An 11,802-nucleotide genomic window follows, 5' to 3' on the forward strand; every position below is an offset into this window, starting at 1 on the left:
TGGACTGTGGTGAAAGAACAGGGCTCAGTGCGACTAACTCAGGGGAGGGCAGCAAGTGGGCGGCACGGTGGCACAGTGGTTAGCGCTGCTGCCTCACTGCACCAGGGACCCAGGTTCAATTCCAGCCTTGGGTCGTTGTCTGTGTCGAGTCTGCTCGTTCCGCCTCCACCCCCCTATCTGCGTGGGTTTCCTCCCACAGTCCAAAGACGTGTAGGTCAGGGGGATTAGCCATGCTAAACGCACGGAATTATAGGATAGGACGGGGGAGTGGGCCTGGGTAAGATGCTTTCGAAGAATTGGTGCAGACTTGATGGGCCGAATGGCTTCCTCTGCACTGTAGGGATTCTATGGAACTATGGAGGCAGCAGAGTAGTGGTACTATCACTGGGCTCGTAAGCCAGTGACCCAGCTCTGGGGACCTGGGTTCGAATCCCACCACGGCAGATAATGAGACTTGAATTCAATGTTTAAAAAATCTGGAATTAAGAATCTACTGATGACCATGAAACCATTGCCGATTGTCTTAAAGAAAACCCATCTGGTTCACTAATGTCCTTTGGGAAGGAAATCTGCCGTCCTTACCCGGTCTGGCCTAAATGTGATTCCAGAACCACAGCAATGTGGTTGACTCTTAACTATCCTCAGGGATGGGCAATAAATGCTGACCCAGCCAGCGACACCCATGTCCCATGAATGAACAAAGAAAATAAAAATAATTGGCTAGCTCTCTCAAAGGGTCAGCTGGACTATCTTCCTTTAATGAAATAGTAAACCTTCAAATGATTAATTTGTCAAGAAACAGCAAGCAACTTTCAATATCACAAATTATATTTAGCTAGAAAAATAAATATATATTTAGGTATAAAACAAAATTTGACCCTGGGTCATGAAAGGTGATGTTAGGACAAAAGCTTGGTTTTAAGGAGTGTCTTAAATGACTGGAGGGGGGGAGAGACACAGTAAGGAGTCTAACAACACCAGGTTAAAGTCCAACAGGTTTATTTGGTAGCAAACGCCACTAGCTTTCGGAGCCCTGCTCCTTCGTCAGATGGAGTGGAAATCTACACCTGACGAAGGAGCAGCGCTCTGAAAGCTAGTGGCGTTTGCTACCAAATAAACCTGTTGGACTTTAACCTGGTGTTGTTAGACTCCTTACTGTGTTTACCCTAGTCCAACGCTGGCATCTCCACATCGAGAGGGAGAGAGGCAGAGAGGTTTAGGGAGGGAATTCCAGAACTTGATCTGAATGCAAAGTGTGTTGAGTGCAGTTGTTTTAGCTCAGTTAAACAGTGAAACACTTCAGTGTATATTTGTTAAAGCCACGCCCACTAATGCCACACCCTTAGGACTTCCCACGTTAGATCAACAGGACACAAGATCCTGATCCCTGAAGATGTTTGCAGACGGACCATCCCAATGAGAGATGGATCCTGTCGAGTACTTTTGGAAATATCTGAACAATGAGCATCGCTCATCCTTAAAATAGTAGTTGTACATGTAATTAAAGATTTTAAGACAACAAGTTGTCTTGTATTAATAGTTCAAGGGACTGAGACGAGATAGAATTTGCAGTGAAGTGTTCAGGTAAGTACATGTTGAAAAGGGACACATTTGATTATGCTGCTTGAATTTTTATCATCCCTATTTAAAGTCACAACAAAAACAAGCATATATAAAAGGCAAACACAGAAGAACACGCATTGCAGATAATGCAGCGCATACACAGCTCAGACAATGCAACAAGTCACACAGAGGCATTGTACATGCACACGGATGGCCAGTTTATAGACCCTTAGACATCATTCACAATTCTTACCCTGACCGTATCCTACTCTGAAATCTAATTGCTTCTAAATGGGTGCAAATTATCTGCTTACTTGAATCGGTTACTAATCTCACATTACATCTCAGCAACTTATATACATGTGTAATATGTATTATATATTAAAAAGCAATCTTACCAGCATGAGCTCTCTGTATGTGGCTCTTGAGGCCACTAATAAAGGCAGTCTTAAACGAGCAAAGTTTGCATCTGAATGGTTTTTGGTGCCCATGTTGGTTCTGCATGTGGCGTTCCAAGCTGGGAAATTAAAAAACAAGATTCAAATCAAATCAGAAACAGTAAATGCCATCGACAGCAACTTGTGCTTTCGGACTTACAGTGACGGGCTGCGTATTAGTGTGATTTTACACTGCCATAAAGAGGGCAAAGGGGGCGGGGGAAAAGCAGTAATATAAACATCAAATCAGTTGAACAAACTCGTCCCCGCAGAGGGGGGAGTGGGGAAATTTCAACTAAATAAAAGTTGCTGAACTTCCGAGTCTGGGAGAGGGATGCAATGTGAAAGGAACAATAATGTTCAGTCCCACCACCCCAGCATCACAATCCAAGAGCTGAAAAGATTTTATTTTTAAAAAGGTCTTTCTTCAAAAGGTGCGTGCAATCTTTTCCTTTCAGAGCTCAGGTGTTCCACAAGGAAAACTAGTCTGGATTTGTACAGATGTTCAAGACCCAGTCCTGGCCCGGTTCCAGAGTCAACTGTGGTTCCGTATCTAGAACACTCACCTCTTCAGTCAGAAGACTCTGGGTTCAAGCCCCCCTCCAGATGTGTGATGGGGTCATAGAATTCCTAGAGTGCAGGAGGAGACCATTCAGCCCATCGAGTCTGCACCGACTACTATCCCACCCAGGCCCTAACCCCACGTATTTACCCTGCTAATCCCCCTGACACTATGGGGCAATTTAGCATGGCCAATCCACTTAACCTGCACATCTTTGGACTGTGGGAGGAAACCGGAGCACCCGGAGGAGACCCACGCAGACACAGGGAGAACGTGCAAACTCCGCAGAGTGACCTGAGGCTGTAATCGAACCTGGGTCCCTGGCACTGTGAGGCAGCAGTGTTAACCACTGTACCACCGTGCTGCCATCATGCTATGCAGAAATTAGCTGTCCTATTTCCTACACCAATGACTACACTTCACAAGTCCTCCATTGACTAGACACTGCTTTGGGACATTCTGTGGATGTGAAAGGCACTACAGAAATGCAAGACCGACAGACAGAGAACAGGAGGCCATTCAGCCTGCCCTGCCCATGCCAGCTCTTTGAAAGAGCTATTCAATTAGTCCCACGCCCCTTTCCTCGGAGCTCTGTCGAACTTTCCTTCGCTGTTTATATTTCAAGAGAGATCTCACAATTAGCAGAGCGATAATAATTATTTTCATTCATGCAAGCTGAGGGAGCAACCTCGGCCATACCCCAGGGTGAATGCCCCTGCCTTGGGATCTGTTACACCCACCCGAGGGGGCAGACAAGGCCTCTGGTTTGAACCAACACCCCAGGCAGGGCAGCACTCTGCCGGAAAGCACCAGGCTAGAATTCGGGAGTGGAACTTCACAAATTTCTGGTGAGGTGGTAAGAATATACTGCACTTAAATGAAATGGTGCCAACAGGGAAAGGGGTTTAAAAAAATAGAATCATAGATTCCCAACACTCCAGAAAGAGGCCACTCGGTCCATCGAGCCTGCTAGCAATTAGATATTTTTATTCCAGTAAATTAAGATATCCAACCACAGGCTCAACTAGTCTTATTTAAAAAGGTGCATTTTTATGAATTAATGTTAGTAAACAAATTTAGAGAACTGTTCTAAAATGGAGGGCAGTTAAATATTTTGGTAACCAGCTGGGATTTATCATAAAATCTGATGTTTTACTTAGAAACTTAGAAAACTTAGAAACCCTACAGCACAGAAAGAGGCCATTCGGCCCATCGAGTCTGCACCGACCACAATCCCACCCAGGCCCTACCCCCAAATCCCTACATATTTACTCACTAATCCCTCTAACCTACGCATCCCAGGACACTAAGGGCAATTTAGCATGGCCAATCAACCTAACCCGCACATCTTTGGACTATGGGAGGTAACCGGAGCACCCGGAGGAAACCCACGCAGACACGAGGAGAATGTGCAAACTCCACACAGACAGTGACCCAAGCGGGAATCGAACCCAGGTCCCTGGAGCTGTGAAGCAGCAGTGCTAACCACTGTGCTACCGTGCCGCCCAGTACGGCACCTCCTTACCCTCCCGTTTTAGTTAGTTCAGATTTCATCAATGCAAGCCAATTATTCTTCTTTCATCATGATCGGTTTTTGTCTCGGCCTGGGAATGTCTGCAGACAACCAAGGAGTAAAGGGGGTTGCATATTGGGAATCCAATAGCGAGCAGCATGTAATGGAAGGGATCAATTCAGTGTCACACTCAGTTCGCGCCCTCAGCGACAGCGTAATGAGAACGTGGTGAGGGAAGGAGGAGGCCACAGTGGAATGGATGATCTGTGACTTCAGGGAAGTGTCAAAGCCACTGCAGAGAAGGAGATGGCTCACGGTGTTCAACTTCAAGGTATCTGCCACTTCCCATCAGAAGCGGATCGGAGAGAAGTTGGGGGGGGGGGGGTCTGTTTTTTTAAAAAATTCATCCGTGGGACATGGGCGTCGCTGGCTGGCCAGCATTTATTGCCCATCCCTAGTTGCCCGAAGGCAGTTGAAAGTTAACCACATTGCTGTGGCTCTGGACTCACATGTAGGCCAGACCCGGTAAGGATGGCAGATTTCCTTCCCTAAAGGACGTGAGTGAACCAGATGGGGTTTTTCCGACAATCGACAATGATTTCATCGCCATCGGTAGATTCTTAATTCCAGATTTTTAAAAATTGAATTCAAATTCCATCATCTGCCGTGGCTGAACATTAGCCGAGTTTCTGGATTAATAGTCTACTGATAACAGCACTTGACCATCGCCTCCCCGGAAGTTCCCTTCCCTTGATAAAATGGATTTTACCTGTGCAAAGGCTGGCTGCCCGTTACAACTTAAAATGAAAGGGCCCTCATTGCGAGTACATGCATTCTAACCCCAGCAATGAATGCAACAAAGACAAGATGATAATTTCATTGAATGTTCTGATAATTGGCACTGATGGCCGTGCCTACAGCTGCCTGGGACCGAGGCTCTGGAATTCCCTCCCTAAACCTCATCACCCCTCCATTCCTCCTTGAAGACCCTCCAGGAAATCCCTCTGGAACAACTTTGGGGTCACCTGTCCCAAGAGCTGCTTCTGTGGCTGGGTGTCAAATGTGTTGACGCTACAGTTGATGGAACCCAAAGTCTGGATTGCATAACTGGGAAGCGGAACCAGTCAAAAAACAATATCACCGAGAAAAGATGAATTGCACAACACAGCTGGATGAAGTTACCAATTCTCACTCGGCTAATTGACTGACGCTGTAACGTCTGAAAGTAAACACTTCAGCGTGGCAGCTGTGTTTACTTTTTGGATTTGCTTGGTTAGGGATCATAGAAATCATAGAAACCCTACAGTGCAGACACACTCCCACATTCCACCCTTCGTTCAGTCAGTTGTACTGGCGATTCTGGTGCTCGGTAGGATTGGAGGAGGCGATGGCCTAGTGGTATTATCACTAGACTATTAATCCCAAAACCCAGCTAATGTTCTGGGGACCCGGGTTCAAATGCCGCCATGGCAGATGGTGGAATTTGAATTCAATTAAGAAATCTAGAATTAAGAATCTACTGATGACCATGAAACCGTTGGAGATTGTCGGAAAACCCATCTGGTTCACTGATGTCCTTTAGGAAAGGAAATCTGCCGTCCTTACCTGGTCTGGCCTACCTGTGACTCCAGAGCCGCAGCAATATGGTTGACTCTCAACTGCCCTCTGAAATGGCCTAGCAAACCACTCAGTTCAAGGGCAATTAGGGATGGGCAATAAATGCTGGCCCAGCCATCGATGCCCGTGTCCCACGAATGAATTTAAAAAAAAAACCTTGGGGCCTAATGGTTTGCAGCCTCACTGTGCCCTCAGTGGAATCAGACATCTACGGTTCACTTACTTCTGCCGGAAGGCAGTGACGAACAAACAGTACTGGCAGTGGTGTTTGCCCTCACGGCTGAACAACGCGGAAGCTGTGTGACTCCTTTCATGGGACCGCAGCCCTTGCAAAGACATGAGAATCCGATCACACTGACTGCAGGGGTAGCCTCCAATGGTAGCGTCCACGCCAGTGGCATCTTCCTCCCCCTCCAAATTCTGCTGCTCTGGCAACATTTCCGACGATTTTTCAGCCAAACATATTGAAGTGCTATCCCCATCTTTGTCCTGTTGGGAAAAGAGCGTTAAGATCATAAACAGGAGCGGGAGTCAGGCATACAGACCCTTTCAGCCTGTTTCACCACAAAATCACAGCTGATCTTCAAATCAACTCCAGCTTCACACATTATCCCCATGTCCCTTACTTCCCTTCGAGTATAAAAGACGTCCATCGATCTCAGTCATGAATAAACCCATTGACTGAGCATTCACAGACCTTTGGGGGAGAGAATTTCAAAGATTCACAAACCTCATGAAGAAATGTCTCATCTCAGTCCTAAATAGTTGACCCCATGAAGGAATGAAGATAGACAAAAATGTATCATTCATCGAGATTTTGAACAAGAGCGTACCAACATACTTTATGCTGTGGATGGTAACACAAGGGAATTCAGTTACACAGAAAGACGGAAGAATCTGGGGTCATTCTTTTACAAGACAAGGAAATTAAGGGGTGATTTAAAGGAATGAGGCCTCGTGATGAAATATATAAGGCGTTTTCAGTGGCAGGAAGATCAGTATCTAGAAGAACGAAAATTTAATTGGCAAAAGAACCACAGGAAGGAGATGAGGTGATTTAAAAATAATAATACAGCTGTTGTGATTTGGAATGTGGGGCCTGCAGGGGCGGTCGAAGCAGATTCAATAATAACTTCCAAAAGAGAATTGGATGAATAATTGAAGAGGAAAGATGGGCAGGATGGGGCTGGGGAGGAGTGAGTTAATAGTTGCTGCGTAGAGTTGAAATGTGGCTCCTCATGGCAGGGGGTGAGGGTGCAATTATTCAGTTTGGCTGCCCACCTCTCTTCCATGGCTGTGTCCGTTGTCCACTGTTCCCAGAGAGGGAGCTTGCAGCTTCGACTCAAGCCCTCCCACCACCAGTGGGCACCAGAGGGACAGGAGGACACCAGGGACAGCATCATGCTTTAAGTTTCCTTTCCTTTTACTTAGTGTTCGGAGTTCACGGATTGTGCCCCTTTAAAAAGCGGGCATCTTTATTAATTGGATTTTCAAATGGCATCGTCTCAGAGGGCAGTTGATGCCACTCATGCGTCGAATCGATGTGCAACATGAAAACTTGTTGGCTGCAATAATGATGGCTCAAATATCAGTGAACATTGCAGCAACCAGTGCATAGCTGAAGTCAGATACATTAGTGCTAATTACACAATTTGATTTGCAGCCTCAAGCTGCATCGCCAAGCGAGTCACTCCAGGGTACACACGGGTTTAAAAACATCTCTTCCTCAACTCCTCTAGTCACAGGTGTTACAGAACGCCATGAAAAACAAACATCTTATTCGCTATAACACAGAGGGCTGCTTATTCACAAACGCGTTCCATGCGCATTCCTCCCCTGACGTAAAGGATGACTTATTCCTGTACCCAATTCTCCAGAGATTAATCGCGTATTTGAACCATTAGCCATACGTGTGTTGCTGAGCTGTAGAAACGTGCAATTTAAGAGCTGGACTACACAGTTAAGCAAGGAGCAGATCACCCCACTTTGCTGGGACATGGATTTAAATAAAACCAGTGCAAAACAAAAACAAGTTGCTGTAAGATCCGACTCCAGCATCCTTTCAGATCCAAACCTTAACCACTCTCCAGGCGAAGAAATTTCTCCTAGTTTTCCCCTTGGTTCTTTTGTCCATTATTGTAGACCTGGAAGCTTTGGTTACTGACCCACTTGCCAGAGAAAACTTTCAAAACTCCAAACCTCTATTAAATCATCCTATCGCCAGCTCTGCTCAAAAGGAGAAATCTCCCAGCTTCTCCAGTCCCTCAGAACCGAGACAGATAATGGCCCAGATTTTGCAATGTCAGCATTCACCACTGAAACTCACATCAACTTCTGGATGCTGCGTGTGGTTAAATGCAGGTAGGAATGGGGAGCAGGAATTTCCCCTCCACCACTTTCAAAAGCATTAAGTCACATCTTGTTGATTGAGGTATGACCAGGTCTCTAAATGTGTGTTAGATTTGATTTATTGTCGCGTGAATTAACATAGTGAAAAGTATTATTTCTTGCGCGCTATACAACCAGAGCATACCATTCATAGAGAAGGAAAGGAGAGAGCGCAGAATGTAGTGTTACAGTCATAGCTAGGGTGCAGAGAAAGATCAACTTAATGCGAGGTAGGTCCATTTAAAAGTCTGACGGCAGCAGGGAAGAAGCTGTTCTTGAGTCGGTTGGTACGTGACCTCAGACTTTTGTATCTTTTTCCTGACAGAAGAAGGCGGAAGAGAGAATGAGCTGGGTGCGTGGGGTCCTTAATTATGCTGGCTGCTTTGCTGAGGCAGCGGGAAGTGTAGACAGACTCAATGGATGGGAGGCTGGTTTGAGTGATGGATTGGGCTTCGTTGATGACTCTTTGTAATTCATAATTACTTCCAAACTCCTTCAATGGCCCCAAAAGCCTGATTTTACAATTGTGCAACATCAAATTTCTCTATTATGATAGAATACCACTTAACCTTATTTCAACTTTTACTTTAATCCCATGAACATGTGACAGTTATCCATTTTGCTGTGTGCCAAATGATAACTCGATGGAAGATAATCAGTGCTTTTAACTTCCTGGTTTGCAGTCTGTGAGAATATCTCAATGTGATTGGCTGCTTACTCTGACATCACTGTTGCTAGGTGCTTGGCGATCCCCTTGACCTGCCGCCAGATTCCAGGGAAAGGGAAATTCATGCCACAGAGATTGCAAGATCTTTGTGGGAAGCTTTCTTCATGGTTAGCAACAAGAGCTGTCACTGACCGCCAAGTGGAGGCCTATATCTTAATTTAAATCTACTATTTTAAGTTCACGTATTAGTGTCTTACATTAACACTGCAATGAAGTAACTGTGAAAATCCCCTAGTCACCACACTTTGGAGACAGTTTGGGTAACAATGAGGGAGAATTTAGCATGGCCAATGCACCTAACCAGCACGTCTTTCAGACTGTGGGAGGAAACCGGAGCACCCGGAGGAAACCCACGCAGACACGGGGAGAACGTGCAGACTCCAAACAGACAGTGACCCAAGCCGGAAATTGAACCCGGGTCCCTGGCGCTGTGAAGCAGCAGTGCTAACCACTGTGCCACCGTGCCTCCCGTCTTATATACTTGGACAAAGAACTTAATCACATGCATTAAATCAGCAGTTACGCCAATTCCAACCATTTCCTGGTCAGTGTTAGTGAGTCAATAATAGTTTAATGCCACAAGTTGATACAACTTAGCCTGCATAGTACTAAAGAACAATTTTTGGACGGCCATTTAGATAAAGTTGCCTTCATCTCTGGTGTCCCGAGATTAAACCTAGCCCAAGGAAGGTTAGGAGTAATGTTCACAAATGCGACATCGTGTATATTAAACAAACTGATGATATTGAAATTGTATCAAAGCAGAAATGAGTGAGCCGAGAGCTAGCCAATCAAGACGTGGGGTTAGTAAGTGTTGTATTCCCTGGAATTAGCAAGGGGTGATCGGATCAAAGTTTCCGAGGTATTAATGGAACTGATGAGGAGAAACTATTGCCGCTGCTTGGGAAGTCTACGACTGAGGAACCTAAAAGTTCGAGCCAGAGCTTTCAGACCATAAGACATAGGAGCAGAATTAGGCCACTCGGCCCATCGAGTCTGCTCCGCCATTCAATCATGGCTGATATTTTTCTCATCCCCATTCTCCTGCCTTTTCCCCATAACGCCTGATCCCCTTATTAATCAAGAACCTATCTCTGTCTTTAAGACACTCAATGACCTGGTGTGAAATTAGGAAACATTTGTACACACAAGGGTGGTAGTGGTTTGGAGCTCCCTCCCACAAATGGCAACTTTAAATCTCTGACTGATGGATCTTTCTTATACAAAGGGACATGTGGCAATGGTGGGTAGAGAGAGTTAGGCCACCGAGCAACCATAATCTCATTGAATGGTGAAAGGGGCTGAACGGCCTCCTCCTGTTCCTATTCCATATAGAAACCAGAGGACGCGCAACTTGCACCACCCTCCTTCCCAAAATAAGGAAGGTAGTTCCAACTGCACCCTGGTGCCTGTGTGTCGAGTTTCCAATTTAGAAAGTCAGTCCAGTGACTCTCAAAGCTCGTCCCCATCTGCCTGTCATCCTTCAGCTGATTTATGGGCTAATTTCTCAGGGCCAACAAGCAGGCACATGAGCTTTTGTTTGAAGATTTCATAGCCAAAGGGAGTTGGAGAGACTACACTACAGGCCAGATGGCCAGGCCTAGCAGAACGCAGCTTTCTGTCAGCTCAACAGAGCAGCGTTGATCATTTTAATCACATCGCTTTCTCCTAGTCACAGAAACTTAACAAAAGGCCAGGGGAGGAGGGAATTACGCAGAGGCATCAAAGCAGAAACAGCACGAACGATGATCGATTCGAGAAACCCGTTTGCGTACTTGTTGCAAGGTCGCTCCACAGCTGAGACGTGAGGAGCGGGGCTGGAACAGACGCGACGGCCCATTTGAAAGCGGTGACATAATAATAAAAGCGAATTACCGCGGATGGTGGAATCTGAAACCAAATGAGAAAATGCTGGAAAATCTCAGCAGGTCTGGCAGCATCTGTAAGGAGAGAAAAGAGCTGACGTTTCCAGTCCAGATGATGACGAAGCGTCAGCTCTTTTCTCTCCTTACAGATGCTGCCAGACCTGCTGAGATTTTTCCAGCGTTTTCTCTCGGTGACAGCGGTAACGAGTGTACAATAGTAAAGCTCACCTCTTCACTCCGAGTGGCATCCAGCGACTCGCCAAAGGCAACGTGTTTGCGAAGGTGGTTGGATATGGCTCTGGGCGTTGGGTGGACCTCGAAGCAGAAACTGCACTTGTAGCCCACAACATTCCGCTCTTTAACCAATGGAGCCGCGCTTGTCGCCGGGACGGCATCCGGCTGCAGTGAGAAAGAGGGAGTACGGGCAGCGAATAGTTAACAATTTTACATTGACAGACGCAGAGAGAGCATCAATTGAAGCAAGAAACAAAACTGGATGGAGCGGTTTTCCGCTCGCTCTATCAGCTGTTGCTCAGTGGGTAAGCAATCCCACCTCAGAGTCTGAAGGTTGTTGCTTCAAATCCCACTCCAGGACTTGAGCCCATAATCCAGGCTGACACTCCCAGCACAGTACCGAGGGTCAGCGGCTCTGAGAGAGGACCCCTCTTTCGGGGTGCCAGTGGGGGGGGGGGATATTAAATTTGACACCTCAGGTAGACACCAAACATCCTCTGGCCAATATTTCAAAAGGGATCAGAGTTTCCTGGACGGCATCTTTCCCTCAAACAGAAACAGGAGAAAGAGATGATCCACTTGTTATCACTGAGCAGCCTGTTTTGCTGTCAGGAGAGTGATGCTTCCTTCAATCCTAAAGCACGGAACTGGCTGTAAAACACTTTGGGAAAACCTGAAGTCAGGAAAGGTGCTATAGAAATGCAAATCTTTACTGTCGGTTATGAATACATACGATAGTCACATTGATGTGCTCCCGTCCCAATGACCCAGCCTTTGAGACAAATCCGGTTTCGTTAATTGTATTTTGGCCACTCAGTCAAACCCTCCATGTTTCAGTTTACAAAGTGAAAACTTTTTTTCTTTGATTTAAAGGGCAACAAGCTTTCACACCAAAG

At 46.1% G+C, this 11,802-nt stretch overlaps 1 protein-coding gene across 3 annotated transcripts in view; it reads right to left on the minus strand.

Moving 5' to 3' along the window:
- LOC144494711 (zinc finger protein 462-like) overlaps positions 1-11,338 on the minus strand; it is a 41,357-nt gene extending 30,019 nt beyond the window's left edge. For 2 of the 3 annotated variants that reach the window (XM_078213924.1, XM_078213923.1), the window contains exons 1-3: positions 10,901-11,335; positions 5,916-6,181; positions 1,962-2,080 (exon numbers count right to left, since the gene is read on the minus strand). In XM_078213924.1, coding sequence (XP_078070050.1) covers positions 1,962-2,080; positions 5,916-6,130 — 334 coding nt within the window. In that variant the 5' untranslated portion in view covers positions 6,131-6,181; positions 10,901-11,335. Of the gene's footprint in view, positions 1-1,961; positions 2,081-5,915; positions 6,182-10,900 lie in introns of all 3 variants that reach the window. The other variant, XM_078213922.1, reaches the window with a different exon arrangement.
- Between the last annotated feature and the right edge of the window lie 464 nt (positions 11,339-11,802).

Source organism: Mustelus asterias, chromosome 6 (genome assembly GCF_964213995.1).
Source record: "Mustelus asterias chromosome 6, sMusAst1.hap1.1, whole genome shotgun sequence".
NCBI lineage: Eukaryota > Metazoa > Chordata > Chondrichthyes > Carcharhiniformes > Triakidae > Mustelus > Mustelus asterias.